The sequence below is a fragment of the Martes martes genome, assembly GCF_963455335.1.
Source record: "Martes martes genome assembly, chromosome: X".
In the NCBI taxonomy this organism is placed as follows: domain Eukaryota; kingdom Metazoa; phylum Chordata; class Mammalia; order Carnivora; family Mustelidae; genus Martes; species Martes martes.
The window spans coordinates 39,161,601-39,178,559 of NC_137897.1; the positions used below are offsets into that span (position 1 = coordinate 39,161,601).

Here is a 16,959-nt window from a genome sequence, read left to right on the forward strand (position 1 = left end):
AAACTCCCATCTCCAGCTGCTCTGCGGAAGGGAGAGAATGCAGAGGTGGGGATGGAGCTAAGGCTAGAGTCACACTCCCAGACATTTTCTCAGAGGCCTAGCTAGCTACATACTCGACTGTCACATTTCACCAAAGGGACACATTTCAGGAGCCCCCACCCCCACCCCCTGACCCCAGTGGAAGCATCGATTAAAGATTCATTTCTGGAAGAAAAAAAAGAAACCATTTCTGAGAGGAAGAACCGAGACATTGCTCTTGCGAGCATACTAGCACGCGATCCTACCCAGGCAGGGGCGGAAAGCACAGAAAGGATATTAGAGCGGTCACAACGCCTGTCACGGCTCCCATGGTGAAAGAGCCACTAAATATGCCTAGAAAAATGCCCACTGATTTAAAAAAGGCAGCAGCATCAAAGGCGTGCGTGTTCAGCCCCGCCGGCTGGTAGGCAACAATAGACCTGGGGTTTAAAAAGAAGAGAGAGTTAAAACAGAGCACACCCACTTTACACAATGGTATCCACACTCTGCCCAGCACTCCCCCTGCTGTATGCCTTTAACCCGCAGCCCTCGTGTCATGCTGCCATCAGCATTTGGATCACTGCCAAGTGGACAAAGCAGCATAACTTTATCAGTGGAGAAAAACACCCGGTTCAATCTTTAACACTTTTAAGATAAGCGTCTGAATTGAGCCCAGAGCCTTCTGGAAGCCGGACGCTCTCTTCCCGAGGGCAGAGTAATATTGTTACTTACGAGGACAGGACAATGGCAACAGCATCATTTAGGACGCTTTCCCCGAACAGAAGCGCGTAAAGGTCCACGTCTGCGTGCAATTCATTAAATATTGCCAGTACAGTCACTAAAAATGGGCAGGAAGCATATCAGTGAGTTGCAGCTTAAGCCACCGGTGACAAAAGTATAGAGCCAATTCCTACCTTTGGTGGAACAGGGCAGTTTGGGAGGCAAACAAAACGAAATGAAAATGACAGTCGTCCTCATCTGAGTGAGGTCTGATAGGAGGCTCCATTCTAAGAACACCACCTCATCACCCTGCGCTCTCCAGTGCAATCCCATCACACTCGGAAATGACCTCTGTTACAGAACTTTAAGAAATAATCACAGTGAATGTGTTTGGCTCCACTGGTAGAGGGAAATCTCTCTAAAGGCAGAAACCCTTTTCCCACTGACCACTGCATTCCCAGAACCCAAAACTTAAATATTTATTTAAATATTTATGCATTTAAAACTAGGAATAGACCCCATCGTATGTTAATATATTTATTTTTTTTAAGATTTTATGTATTTATCTGAGAGAAAGAGAGAGAGCGCCAGTGAGCATAAGTGGGGGGAGGGACAGAGGGAGAAGCAGGCTCCCCGCTGAGCAGGGACCCTGACTTGGGGCTCGATCCCAGGACCCCGGGATCATGACCCGAGCTGAAGGCAGATGCTTAACCAACTCAGCCACCCAGGCACCCCTTAACATACATATTTTTGATGAAAAATAATTATATTTTCCAAAACAAAAAAAATCAGTGAGAAGAGAGCCATTTGTTTTATAGTTTTTCAGATCTCTTCAGTATCTAGACTAGTGGAAGACAGATGGTTCTCTTATCTCTTTCCGCATTTGACCACCAGATAGTCAACAGCACGTTATGCAGCCTCTGGAAAACCCTACTCCACTGGACACACGTGAAAAAATGAAAGTAAAAAGACAAATAATGAGGGCGCCTGGGTGCCTCAGTCAGCTGAGCGTCTGACACTTGATTCTGGCTCAGGTCCTGATCTCACAGAATGGTGAGACTGAGCCCCAGAGCTCTGCACTCAGCAGGAGTCGGCTTGGATATTCTCCCCCTTTGCCTCTTCCCCCACTCGCTCTCTCCCTCACTATCTCTCTCACACTCTTAAAAATAAATAAATAAATATTTTTTAAAAAGACAAACAATGTGTTAGTATTATTAATGTAATGATTTACATCAGTCTGGACACCCTGTTCCCGTGAAGGCAATCTGGAGTCCCTCAACCGCAGCACGACGGCCGTTTGGGGCCAGTGGATTCTTGGCTGTGGGCGGCCGCCCTGTGCTCTGTAGGATGTGCAGAAGCACTCTTGGCCTCTACCCACTAGATGCCAGTAGCGTCGCACGCTCCCAGCCAACTGGGACAGCCAGATGTGTCTCCAGACGTTGCCAAATGTCTCCTGAGGGGCACAAATCACCCCCCGGTGAAGAACCACTGTTCCAGATAAATGCAGGCAGGCAGGCAGGCCCCTCTCCACACTCGCATGCAACCACCTTCTGCTTCATTCGTTTCTACCATAAGGACTTTAAAAACTAAAAACTCGCCTCCCCAGCTTCTCCTGCAGTGAGTGTCACCTCGTTTTGCCTGGAGGAGAGCGGACAGATGGATGTAATACAGTCATCTCGCCTCCAGTGGGCAACAAATGTGCATCTGAAACACAAGGGCAGTGCCCTGGAGAGACGGGGTGCCTGGACACCTGACTGTCACGGGAGCCGAGGCACCAGCTGAGGGACGTAAGCTAAGAGAGACAGCTCTCTGTTTAAACTCCTATTAGCCAGCTTTTCCGCTATTTGCAACCAAAGGCATTACTAACAGACACAATTAGAAAACAAAACCAAACGAATATGTACCTTTTGAGTTATTACAAACTAACCCCTCTTTGTAGCCATCACCCAGTGCAGGCAATGGAATTTTGCCAGCCCCCACCGGAAGCCCACCTCTATGTTGCATCCTAATTTTAAGCCCCTTCCTTCCCTTAAACGTAACCTCCAACCTCGTTTTATAGTAATCGTTTTCCTGCATTTCCTTACAGTTTGATCACCCAAGGTTACTCCCTGACACTACTGCTTAGGTTTTGTCCGTTTTTAAATTGAGTTTTTGAATTTTTTTTTTTTACATCTAGTACTGCCTGGGCTCCTCATCTGCTCCTTTCTGTCAACTCTTTCCACGATGCCTATCGTTTACTCCTCTCAGTTCTGAATTTTCCAATCCCAATGTTCACAGTGCTTTCATAACTCCTATCATTTTCCAAATTTCCTTTTTTTTTTTTAAAGATTTTATTTATTTGAGAGAGAGAGAGAGAGAGGGTGAGAGAGCACAAGCAAGTTACCAGGGCAGGGGAGAGCAGAGGGAGAGGGACAAGCAGACCCAGTGCTGAATGCGGAGCCGATGCGGGGCTTGATCGCATGATTCTGAAATCACGACGGAAGCAGAAAGCAAGAGTCCGATGTTCAACCAACTGAGCCACCCTGGTACCCCCTGAATTTCCTTTAGCTTCTATTGGAATATTAGTAATATTCTGCTTTGATACCCTATTTTGCTGATATTACTTAATTATCTGCAGCTTTATTGTTCAGAGGGGCTATCCTCATTTTTTCTTACAGTATGGTTGCATGAAGCAGGATCTCAATCCACTTAGAGCAGCTCATTTTAAGGGAGGTGGGGAGGGGAAGACCCATACTAGCTTTCCTCGTTTCATGGCTCTAGGGCTCCCTCTGCTGGTTTTATATTGAAATACTGATTGGGAGGGAGACAAACCATAAAAGACTCAATCTCAAAAAAACAGACTGAGGGTTGCTGGGGGGCGGGGGGACGGGAGAGGGTGGTGGGGATATGGACATTGGGGAGGGTATGTGCTATGATGAGTGCTGTGAAATGTGTAAACCTGGCGATTCACAGACCTGTACCTCTGGGGATAAAAATATATTATATGTTTATTAAAATAAATAAATTTTAAAAAAAAGAAATACTGAAAATGCGGCCTCCAAGCCTAGCCACCCCCTTAATACTCATGAAATACTTCCTCTGGTCTCTTTCTCCATGGGTGTCTGAGCTTTCTTTCTCCTTTGATGCCCTGTCACGTAGGGTCTGTGGTCCTTAGCAGTTCCTTCTCAGGGAGTGGCTCTGTCCTTCCAGAGAGATTTTCACTGGGTATTTTTCGAGAGCCCTGAGAGCTCGGGTCACCTCGGCAGCCTCACACCTCCTCCAGTGTCCTCGCTGTCACCCACAGATTGGAGCCTGTGTAGTGCATCCCAGCTTTTACTGTTGCTATCTGATATACCTACCAAGTTCTTTACTCTGAGTGGGGACCCTTCCTTTTGAGTGTGAATACTTGGGGACAACCGGAAGATGATGGAGGGGGTGACAGACTGGGTGAGTGGCTTCTCAAGGTGAAGAGTAAGGGGGCTGCTCCCCCCACAGAGCGACCCTTGAAATCAGAGAGAGCTGTCACCAGGGCTGTCTCTAGCTGGACAGGGACTAAGAAATGCCAGGTAATTGCCTGAAGATCTCTGATAAAGGCATTTTCTGAAAAGTAGTGAGAAAAAAATAAGAGGGCAGATATAGGATGAAGGAAAATTCAAGAACCTGAATCTGCTCATTCAACGCATGAAGTTGTCCCCGAGCACTTCATCTGTGTACTGAAGAGCACTTAGCACCTGCCAACACTCAGTAACGAGTGGCGAGTATTATTACGTACAAACCAGGCTTGACTCAAGAGCTGTGGGAGCGAGCAGCTGGAGTAAGGGCAGAGTGTGTAGGCAGGTGGCATATTGGAACAGAGTCACAAAGGATAAGCAAGAGACTGAGCAGCCCCGGTGATGCAACTAGAGAATTACTCTCTGACAAGCCTGTGAGCAGGCCTGGTCAAGTCAAGGGGCGTAAAAGTGACAGAATCAAAATGAGAGGAATCGCTTCCTCATGATGCACGGCAAGGAGGAGCGAGTCATTTTCTCTGGTGGCTGTTGGAGATGAGCTCTGGGTGGGAAACGTACATTGTCCTCTGCCAAGCTGTGGGTCTGTCTAAAGTAACAGTCCATGTGGCCCCCCGACACATAACCACACAAGAGAGATGGCTGCAGGTCACAGAGCTGCCTACACAACCACACACATATGGTGTCCCCTTCCACAGGAAGACCGGAAGACTGGTGTCTCGAGCCCAGTGTGATGTACTCAGAGACAAGGACTCGGATTTCTTTGTTATCAGTCAAGACCACTACGTGTATCGATACCGGAATTTTGGTTTGATGTAGCAGGCACAAGGAGTCAATCTGGTCTTTTGGCCCCTTCTAACTCTGCACTCAAGTTTTTCTTTCTTTTATGGCCCAAGTTTTCAAACGATAGATTTTTAGGAAGTTGGTAAAAGGCTTTTAATTTACAAAAACAGTCCACATTTCAGAAAGATTTCCATTAAAAAAGCAGTTAAAGTTAATGTCCTGGTGTTTAATAAGCTTAAACTTTCAACCTTCTAGAACTTTCATTTATATAAAACCCTTACTGTGCCAATCTTCACAGGCCAAATAACAACGCTGTGTCATGGTGATGCCTTCCATTAATTTCTACCACAGCATGGACGCATTAAAGGGAAGGAAACAATTAGGAAGATAATCTGAAAAAAATAATCCTTTCTATCCAATTAAATGAAGCAATACTAATAGGTCAGAAAACAATATCAGTGAAATTTATATGACAGTAACTTCCCTTTGCTTATTGGTGGTACTAGTGTAAGAAGTTAGCGATAAAGTTACAGACAAGGGGGTGCCTGGGTGGCTCAGTTGGTTAAGCATCTGACTCTTGGTTTCGGCTCAGGTTGTGATCTCAGGGTGGTGAGATCGAGCCCCACATTGGGCTCCTTGCTCTGCGGGGAGTCTGCTTGAGATTCTCTTCTTCTTCCTTTGCCCCTCTACCCCTGTTCTCTCAAATAAATTAAAAAAAACATTTTTTTTAAGTTACAGATGAGTATAGTTAGTAGTATATTTTCAGAGAGACTAAACACCTGTCTTAGAAATCTCTGCCTGAGCCAGATGTGGATAGAGACTGACGTGATTAGCAGATACTACGGTCAATGGTTTACATGTATTCGTTCATTTAATGTTCATGATAGCCCTGGGAAATAGGTATCATTATTCCCACTTCTTGAATGAGGAAACTGACACGGAGGAGAGAAAATGTGCACAGGCCCACCTGGTCAGTGACTGGAGGATCTCGGACTCAAACTTCCACCTGCGACTCCACCTCCCGGCACTCTTTTTCGAAACCCAAGGTGCTTCAACCAGCCAAGTCTTTGTACCAGTTTACTTAGTGTTTGGAATAAAGTATGGCAGTAAGAGAGGTCAATGGTTTTTGGAACAGTGGCAGTTTTCAGAACCACACAACTGTCAGCCCTAGCACGTGTAGCTATCTAAATTCAAATTACTTAACACAAAATAAAATTTTAAAATCAGTTCTTCAGTTACATCACCCCTCATTTCAAGGGTTCAGTGGCCGTATGTGGCTACTGGCTGCCATACCAGACCGGGCACAGAACACAGACCATGTCTATCATCGCACTGATCTGGAGGACTCCCCACGAGGCATGGTACAGTTGCGTGGTGGGGAGATTCTTAGTATCTTTAAAACCATTACTGTCCAGAATGTTAGAGGGCACCCCAATGGTGAGAAGGCCTTTGTACCTCCATTACCGGGACAGCGCCATCTTTTTCTCTGTACGTTCTTTGCCTACAATGTCCTCTCAGTGGTTGACATCAGAGGAAGGACTAGCTAGAACTGCTTTATGTGAACTGATTTAATTGTAGGTTCCAAATTGGAAAAGGGAGGTTTTTTGTTTGTTTATTCTGGAGCTGCAGAGCAGGGCAGGCATATAATGATTCCGCTTTGAAGAAATAGTTTGACTGACACTCGGAAAGTACAAGGTCAGAGAGTTATGAATCGGAACCAGGCCACGGTGTGCTGTTATGCAGGAACACTGAGCAAAAAGAGTTTACAAAGGACAGTACAGTCACTGCAGGTATCGGTGTGCATGCCCATTAAGAAAAGGTCTTATTTAAATGAAAATGATATGAAATGATATGATTTCCTCAATGAAGACGAAAACACAATATTGAGGAAGAAGACAGTCAAAGTGTAAAAATTATGGCCATATTAGACATTCAAAAATGAAAGACAAAAGGGAGATATAAGCAGAAGCAACCCAAGTGTCCACTGTGGACAGATGTGTAAACAGAATGTGGTGCAGACGTGCAGCAGAATATTATTGGGTCTGGAAAAGGAAGGAAGCCCCGACACGTGCTACTGCACAGATGAACCGTGAAGACATTATGCGGAGTCAAACATTCCAGACACACACAGACAAGCATAGTATGGTTCCACCTTCTAGAAAGTAGCTACCGTAGTCACACTCACAGAGACAGGAAGAAGAATGGTGCTTGCTGGGGACTGGAGGGAGGTGGAAATGGGGGAGTTACTGTTTAATGCGTACCGAGTTCCAGTTTTGCAAAATGAAAAGGTTCCAGAGGTTGAATGCACGACAGTGTGAACAGACTTGACACTGCTGAACTGTACACACTTAAGAATGATGAAGATGGTAAAATTTGTTATGTATTTTTTAGCACAACACAAAAATAATAAAGGGGCGCCTGGGTGGCTCAGTGGGTTAATCCTCTGCCTTCAGCTCAGGTCATGATCTCAGGGGCCTGGGATCAAGCCTCACATCCAGCTTGCCGCTCAGTAGGGAGTCTGCTTCTCCCTCTCTGACTCTCCCCCCACCGTGCCCATGCACATGCGCACACACACATGTGGTCTCTCCTCTCAAATAAGTAAAATCTTAATAATAATAATAATAATAAAAACAAAAGGGAAACACATACCCTTCAAAAAGCCATCTAACTCTGTTAGACCACTTCCTGATCTCTTCCCCCGCCATTCCATGCTGACTGCACAGTCTCCCTACTGTGACCAAAGTTACCGGTTGCTCTGAATGATTTAAGATTGAAATAACGGAACGTCACGATGACAAAGCCAAAAATGCCGAATACCTGGGTCAGTGGCAGAGATAATGGCTCCGAAGAAGAGACAATCTGTGTAGTAGAATTTGTCCGAGAGCTGCCCCACAAGCTTCATGAGCTTCACCACACCATACATGAGATTTCTGTAAGGAGGGGAGGGAGAGTGTGTGACAAGAGAAAACAAAAACCCTCTTCTCGGAGCACAATGGCCCACATGCGAGCAGAGCAGCCTCGAGTACTGCACTTCAAGGGTGATCAGTGAAAATCTCGGGCAGCTGCTGTCCTTGGACACTTACCAGGCACGCGTGCAAATAAGACTTTGACACCAAGTAGTGGTGTGTCGTTAACGACCTCTTGCTGAAACATGTGAACACCACTCCATTTCTTAAAGCTGTGCTCACTTCCAACTATCAAGTAGAGCCCTCAATTAGCAACAACCTTAAGGCCTCTGAAGCCACCGGGTAATCCAGGGGAAGGGAAGGGAAAGCACGCTTCACAGTGTGTACTCGAAGGCTTGAACAAAACTGACGGGATTGTAAGGCGGTGTGTTTAAAGCTGTGGAAAGGAGTGAGAGCTGGACAAGTTAGGGAGAAAAACAAACACGGGCAGGCCGTGAAGGTCCAAGCGACCAAACTTCTCTGCCAAGAATTATTGAAAAAAAAAAAAAAAGAAAGAAAAGAAAGGAAAAAGGAACAAAATGCTGTAAACGTCCTAGTAAAAGCTCAGTGCACCCGTCGGTGTATCCGGCCTTGCCTTCTCTGCAGGGGTTGGGGGCAGGCCAGCAGTGGCCCTTCTTGTGCCATGCAGGATGTGACATGGTCCAAGATAGACTCCTGAGTTAAATATTTCCACTTGGCCGCAGCATATTTCCTACAGGAGAGCTTACAAAATGGGAGGAATGACGAGTGTTAAAAGGCCTGGTGCATGTCACTAAGGGTGTGTGTGTGGGGGGCAGCTGCAGGGGTTAGGGGAATAAAAATAACCCCAGAATGGATTCACTGTACCCTACAGCTAACACTCTAATAATAATATTCTTGCCAGTCAGGACCACTCCGTGGCTCACCTTTGTATCCTGGGCACCAAGAGCAACAGACTGACTAAGCTGGGAGCTCAGGAACTATTTCCAGAATGGAATCCTTTGGACAGTACATAGCTATAACTCAATGCTTCCATACTGGGGGCCGGGCACTGTTCCGGACACTTAAACAGTTCAACTTTGATTCCCAGTAACTCTGTGGGACAGATGTAATTTGCCTTTTATGCCCGTCGAAGGCTTCTTTCCCCTTCCTTTCAGACTTTCCCTGAAACTCCACTTGCCCGTCCATTTTCTTTGACCACAAACAGACGTGGGTGCTGGGCTGCTCTCTGGCAATCTTTCCCCATCTTGCCAGTAATAGCAGTCAGCTAACCTGTCATTCTTAAAGGACGAAGTCCAAGCCCCTCCTATTTTGACGACACAAAATGCCCTTGGCCTTTTATCTCCTCCAGCTTTCCAGCTCATTTTTTAAAAAGTAACTAAGGTCCATACTTTATTCCGATTTCCTTGAGTTTTTACCTAATGTCCCTTTTCTATTCCAGGATCCCACCCAGGATCCCACATGACACTTAGTCATCATGTCTCTGTAGTCTCCTCTTGGCTGGGATGGTCTCTCTGACTTTGTATGGTTTTGATGACCTTGGCAGTTTTGAGGAATACTGGTAGGGTATTTTGTAGAACGTGTCCCCACTTGGACTTGGCTGATCTTTCCTTCTCACGATTACACCGAGGTGACGTGTTTTGGGGAGGGAAAGTGCCACTGTCATCACAAACACCGAGGGTGCAGCATCCCAGCGTGATTTGCCACTATGGCTGCTGACCTTGATCATCTAGCCAACGTGGTGTTTGTCAGGCTCTCCCTACCAGCAAGCTACGCTCTCTTCCTCCTTTTCCCCTGCTGTCCTTGGTGGGACAAAGTCACTAGGCACAGCCTGCAACCAAAGCAGGAGGGGACGTAAGCTCCCTCTCCTGCAGGGTGGGGGGTCGACATAAATTATTTGGAATTCTTCTGCGCAGGAGATGGGTCACTTCTCTGCCATGTATTTATTCATCCAATCAGTTATTAACATCGGTCAAAACTCGAATGTTTACTTTGTAGTCTGAGTCCAGTACAATGTTATTTATTTTGTCGTTCTTTGGCCACTGGCCTTAGGGGAGCTTTCAGGTTGGCTCTGCGTCTCTTTGACACGCCCCATGTCCTTTTATTTGTTTTCTGGGCGCTTCCTTATTTCTTGGCCTGATGATATGCTCCATTCTTATCTTGTAAATTTGCTGCCCCAGCCCTAGAATCAGCCATTTCTGCAAGGGGCCCCTGGTTCTTTTTACTGTAGGATGTTATCAGGAAACAAGATCTGGGGACTAGGTGTAAATTTTATTTAGCTTAATCTTAATTTGAATAGCTACACATGGCTAATGGCTACCACACTGCATGACGGGGCTCTAGATCTTAATCGCCATCATCCTAAACATCGAAATCCTGGACTCTGCTGGTTGTCAGGGGTTGGGGATGGGGGAAATGGGGAGATGTTGGTCAAAGGATACAAACTTCCAGTTAGAAGACTAACAAGTTTGGGGACCTGAGGTACATCATGAGGACTGTCAGTAATAATACTGTGTCATATACTTGAATTTTGCTAAGAGAGTAAGTCTCATCACAAGAAAAAAATGGTAACTATGTGACAGGATGAAGGTGGTAGCAAATATTATAGTGGTAATGATTTTGCAATTTATAAATATATCAATTCAACACACTGTCCACTTGAAACTCACAGCAATGTGATCGGTCAGCTGCATCTCGGTATAGCTGGGGAAAACACCGGGCTCCCTGACCCATGTGGATCTCATCTCTTTGGAAAGTGTGTTAGTTTTATTACTGATGAAGAGTTAACTTACCCGATAATGAAGCAGGAAACGGCAGTCCCCAAGAAAGCATAAGCCAGAATAGACCCAAGATTTCTGAAAAAGTGTCTCTGAATAAAACAAGAGGCAGGAATCACATTGTGAGTTTTGATACTGAGCATAAGAAACACAACAAAAGTCTCTTAAAAGTGAAATTTTACTTATGGCTTCCACTGTAACAAGTAATAACTGAAGTTACTCTAGAATAATGCTATTGAGCTATAAACATTGTGCTTTTAAAATATCCCTGGTCCTATTAATCACTGAGTAAGCACGCAAGGGCTTAGTAAATTTCAGAGAAAACCACTGTGATTATATTAAGTTACACTGAGACAGAGAGAAAGTGTGTGTGTGTGTGTGTGTGTGTGTGTGTAAGTAGACCATTTTCATAGATCTAACCCAAACTATTTTACTCTTTTACTCTAGTGATTCAGCTAGTTGCTTTCAGGTCTGGTGAACCTTAGAAGATCATTACAGATAGGAGTTTGAAACTGATAAAGTATGAAAGTGATGCCTAAGGGGCTTTCTGCTTAATTCAGTGTCAGAAAACTGTGTCCTCTAAGTATCTGGTCTCAAGGCATCTTAAGTGTCTCCTGATATTCTTTTGGATTAATCTGTGGAGCCTGGGAAAGAGGGCCAATAGAGATGGAAATGGAGAAATGAAAAATAGTTTAAGATAGGCAATTTTATAAGTTTATATATATAAGTATATAATTGTAGCTACTTATACCAATATAAGATTTAGCAATCATTCAGAAAGAGATGGCAAAATTACAATCCTCTCAATGCTTCTGTACATCCACTGGTTACCTTAATACACACACACACACACACACACACACACACACACACACACGGATTTACTTCTCATAAAGTCATTAGGCTTGTGGGATATTGTGATGGGGAAAATCCCTGTTGCTGGGACCCTAAGCCACGGTTCTTACTCCTTAAGGCACAGGCTGTTTTATTTCGCCAATCAGAACCATTTAACAAAACCAGACAAACAAAACCCCCAAAACATCCTAATTTGATGGGGGCCAGGAATACTTTATTTAAAAATTTTAAGAGGCGAGACGCCTGGGTGGCTCAGTCAGTTAAGTGTCTGCCTTCAGCTCAGGTCATGATGCCAGGGTCCCGGAATCAAGCCCTGCATTGGGCTCCCTGCTCAGCATGGAGCCTGCTTCTCCCTCTCCCACTCCTGCCTGCTTATGTTCCCTCTCTCTCTGTGCCTCTGTCAAATAAATAAATAAAATCTTAAAAAAAATAAATAATTTTAAAAGGCAAAAGAGTCCCAGTGTGCCTGCTGACCGACCTCAGGGAAAGACAGGGTCTAGGAAGAACTTAGCCTGGTCACCAGGAAGTGTGACCACACGGAGTGCTGTGGGTGTCCTCTGGCCTGTATTCTAAGCAGATGATATGGGGCCTTGACTTCAGTCTTCCCCAGTGCTTGGCTCTCCCTGCTGCCGTGAAGAAGGTGCCAAGGAATGCCTAGTGCCCCTAAGCCGCCTGCTCAGAAGAGAACTGTTCAAGGGCTTGCCACACCGCCAGTCACCAAGTGAGGGTGCTGCCTGTGTATATTATGGACACGTTATGTTTGCCTTTTAAGTCAGTCACTATCCCCAGTCTTTTACTTTAAGTGAATGTATTTATCCACCCATGTTTTGAAAAAACTGGATTTCAAAAAAAAAAAAAAAAGAATCAACAACTGTGAGCGTAATTGCCTTTAAAAACCCCATCAAGGGCTTAAATCGGGGAGGGCTAGGGATCCATCAAGACAGAGACCTGAGACCAAGGAAACTCATGACGTATCCAGGGACAGATCTGAATGCCAGAATTGCTTTCCCTTGCTGCCCAGCTCTAGTTTAGGTGAACCATCTCGATGGGTGGTTTGAGTCCATTAAGTGAATTCATATTCATATTTGCCAAAACAAAAAATCAGGAATATAAGAGCTGCAGATTCTCCTCCTGGAAGGTTGGTTCTCAGGGAATGTGGGCTGCCGAAGATCTGGTAGTGTTTGTGGGGGCCCAGGGACGAAGGGGGTTCGGACTAGAGCCTGATGGAGCCTTTATTATCCCTGTGTATTCGGTGAGGAGGCCCTGGTCCCCGGTGCCGTGCTCGAGGGCATCTCCATTTTAGGACGTGCTGGATTTGGTCCCTGGGGTGGGTGTGGGAGCAAGGGGCAATGCAAATTGCACCCTTTGGTGCCCTTGTGCAAGCTCCTGGGCTGGAAGGACCTGGGCATGAGGGAGGTCCAGGACCCACCTGGAGAGGATAGCACACGTGTTAGTGGAAAGATGGTCTGTGCTCCAGACTGTTTGCAGGTAGAGCTGAACCTGAGCCCTAGTCCGCGGGCTTGCGGAGAATCTGGATCTTGTGGGTGGTCGAAAGGTGTAGATGCAGGGAGTGGGGGGCAGGATCAGGTGCGCACACAGCTCCCAGGCCTGCCGGGGGCAGGACTGGCCAGGAGACTGCAGGTGCAGGGTAGGTGAGGGTGCACCTCTAGCAGGACCAGCATCATTGGGAGGCCTTCCCGGCTGCAATATGGTTGTGTGGGGGAGCTGAGTGGACCCAGTGTGCAAGGTGGGTGCAAGTGTTGGTTACACATGGAGCATGCCGCTTTTAGCGTTCATGGTCTGTGTACAGCGAGTCCCCATGCTCAGGTCCAGAGGGTCCTACTGGAGAGTGAAGCAGACAGCCTGTGCACAGACACCAGACCTCCAGCCCCTCCACGCGGCCGCCATGTCACATGTGTGTCTTTGCCTGGGCTGGCCCGCACTGAGAGGAGGGCTCGGCGTCAGTGCGTACGTCTGAGAAGCTGACTCCACACTGCCCAGTGACTCTCCCATGGTCTTGTTCATCTCAGAGATTGTTCCAGGGCACATGTGAGGGTGATTTCCATCACAAATTTATTTGAAAATTAACAAGTGAAAATATTTTAAATGGGCAACGATAGATATTTGAATGATTTGTGATAATGAACTAGAGCCTTTGAAACTGTTATCTTAAATGTGTATTTGTTGATATACAAAGATACCTTTGACCCATATAAATAAAAGCACTTACACACACAAACACAAATTAGGAATATAAATCTGCCAGTCCAAATACACCCATAACATATTCTAAAATGACACACACACATAAGACACATACACACATAATTACCCATCGCCGTTCATATTTGTTGATAGGAACTGGAATTTTACGCCTTGGCAAGAAGGTAGACCCTGTCACTTATTTGTGTATTACTACACCTAGTGCTTGACTCTCTGCTTCACAGTGTACGAAGTACTTTCACACAGAGAAGCCCATCCAATTGTCACAGCTACTCCATCACGAAGGTGCTCGGGGGACCACTGCGCATGAGAGGCATCTAAGGCTCGAAGGTGCGGTGTGAGGCACCTGGAGTCACACATCCACCAAATGGCAGCACCAGACCTGGAAAGCGGGTCTTTCCTGGGAATTACACTCACTGCACCAGCCACCCTTCTCGACTCCTACCACATCCTTTTTGGGAAGAAAGAACAGCACTTCCCAGTCCTAGTCCTGAGTGCTAGTGGAATCCTAGGTCTTTCATCTTTTTTTTTTTTTTAAGATTTCATTCATTTATTTGACAGAGAGAGAGAGGTCACAAGTAGGCAGAGAGGCAGGCAGAGAGAGAGGGGGAAGCAGGCTCTCCACTGAGCAGAGAGCCCGATGCGGGGCTCGATCCCAGGACCTTGAGATCATGACCCGAGCCGAAGGCAGAGGCTTAACCCGCTAAGCCACCCAGGCGCCCCTCTTTCATCTTCTTTTTAACTGGCCAAACATGTGCGGCTTCCATGGTCATGACTGCCCTACTTTTCCTTCTCCATTTCAGGATGGCAAAAAGAGACAAAGGAGATGGCATAGCCCTGACAAAGTCTTCAAGAATACGAGCCCAAGACAGATCAGGATGAGAAGGTGTACCACTCTAAGACTTGTATTTCTACTCCTCCCATTCCTCACTGGCGAATGTTACCATGAGACACAGAGACAGAGAGACTGAGAAAGAGAGACCGAGAGAGAGTTTGGTGGGAGAAGGTCACAAGACATGAAGGCTTCTATAGGTGAATTCTTTCCCTGACAATGGGCCCTGGAAGCAAACGGAGCGGTAGCACAAAATCGAAGCCGATTCCAATGATATTTTTTCAAGTTTGGAAAAAGAAAAAAAGAAAAAAAGGTCGTGTCCATATGACAACTACACATGCGTAGGTCAAAGGGTCTGAATGTATCCGTTTCCATACCCACAGCGAAGTGCTGGAATGGTTATTATGCACTTAAATGACGGCAGCCTTAATTACAGATGGCAAAACCCTGTAAGAACCACTATTTCAGTGCCACTATAAGGACTATTTAAAAAGGAAAGAGACTGAACTAAGAGCAGATAGCCCAAAAGACTGGCATTTCAAAAACAACTAAATTGGTAACTGGCAAAGCCTGTTATTTGTTTTTCTTCTGGGAAAATAAGGCTGACACAGGGAAGGCTCTGCTGAACCTGAAGTATTTCTCATCCCTTAAAATGGCTTTCACAACCAGTGATTTGGTTTCATTTTAAAGCAACTATGACCTTGATGATACATTAAGATTAGTTATTTAAGATACCAAATTATTCATCACCCATTCACTCTGATACAGAGTTCCCAAATTCTTCACTTACATAGAGGATAACATTACTTAAAACCATAAAATCACTTCCTGTCTGTCACGTGTCAATCACTGCCATACAGATTTACACATTTCCAGAACCCCACAGAGCGGTCAGAAAAAGGATACACCCTTTGGTCCAGAAAACCTAAATCTGGAGGGAGAGTAGGATACAGAGGGATAGCCTTTTTTTTTTTTAACTTTCTATTTTGGAGTAATTACAGATTCACAGAAATTGCAAAGATAGTACGGAGGGGTCCCGTGTACCTTCACCAGGTTTCCTCTACCAGTTAGACCTCATATAGCCATAGTACAAGATCAAAACCAGGAAACCGACATTGGGACAGAGTGTGTGAATGGTTCTGTGTTCTTTCATTATATACGTAGCTTCATGGACCCACCATTTGTTCTCCATCCCTGTACTTTGGTCCTGCCTAGAACACTATATAAATGAAATCATACAGTACGTGACCTTCTGAGGTGAGATTTTTTTTTTGTCCCTCAGCCTAACGCCTTTGAGGTATGGCCATGTGTTTCACCGTGCACCTACGGCACGACATTATGGTTGTTTCCGGACTGGGGCGATTATGAATTAAATTGCTCTGAGCAATGAAGTATGGGCTTCTGGGTGAATGTGAGTTTTCATTCCTCTGGGAAGAAATCCTCAGGAAAAAAAACATGGGGTCGTGTGGTAGTTTCAACTTCAGTTTTGCAAGAAACCATGAAACTGCTTTCCAGAGTGGCCACGCCAGTTTACATTCCTACCGGCGACGTAGGAGCGCTCCTGATTTTAAAACAGATGAATCATGGATGATGAGACAACTATAGTCTCTGAGTGGGTGCAGAACACAGTAATAAGCAATGTGGGAGGAGGAAAAACTAGAAAATTATGTAGGTACGTTAACACAGAGATTCCCGTGCTTTAAGAAATACTGGCAAAAATCCCTTACCTTCTTTAGACTGTAGCCAGCATGGAAAATTATGGGAGGCAGAAGGATGTTGAAAAAGACCTCTGGATCAAACGTTACCTGAAAGTTTAAAAAGAAAAAAAGTCAAGGGTAGGGGGCTGTCTGGATGGCTGAGTTGGTACAGCATCTGACTCTTGATCTCAGGATCCTGAGTTCAGGCCCGGTGTTGGGCATGGAGCCTGCTTTAAAAAAAGAGAAAGGGAGAAAAGTCAATTTCTAGTTTAATACCAGTTGGTGCAGGGCAGCTGGGTGGCTCAGTGGATTAAGCGTCTGCCTTCAGCTCAGGTCATGATCTCAAGGTCCTGGGATCAAGCCCCGCATCAGGCTCTCGGCTCAGCGGGGAGCCTGCTTCCCCCTCTCTCTCAGCCTGCCTCTCTGCCTACTTGTGATCTCTCTCTGTCAAGTAAATAAATAAAATCTTTAAAAAAAGATACCAGTTGGTGGTATAATATCTGCTTAATATTTGAAGCCAATGGCTAAAAGTTTGAATGTTCGAAGCAGAAAAGATAAATGTGAGAGATGGCGGACTCGTCACAAGAGCGATGCCACAGCTGCCCCTGTGGAAGGCCATGTTCTTCTCCACACAGCACTCCGACT

At 45.6% G+C, this 16,959-nt stretch overlaps 1 protein-coding gene across 1 annotated transcript; it reads right to left on the minus strand.

Moving 5' to 3' along the window:
* Positions 1–280: 280 nt before the first annotated feature.
* On the minus strand, positions 281–13,575 carry LOC308337347 (sodium/hydrogen exchanger 7-like; the record flags this gene model as incomplete). The annotated part of the gene is made up of 5 exons (XM_080795495.1): positions 281–458; positions 751–856; positions 7,824–7,936; positions 10,723–10,842; positions 13,445–13,575. 5 exons carry the CDS (start codon positions 13,573–13,575, stop codon positions 281–283), a joined length of 648 nt encoding a protein of 215 aa, XP_080651621.1.
* Between the last annotated feature and the right edge of the window lie 3,384 nt (positions 13,576–16,959).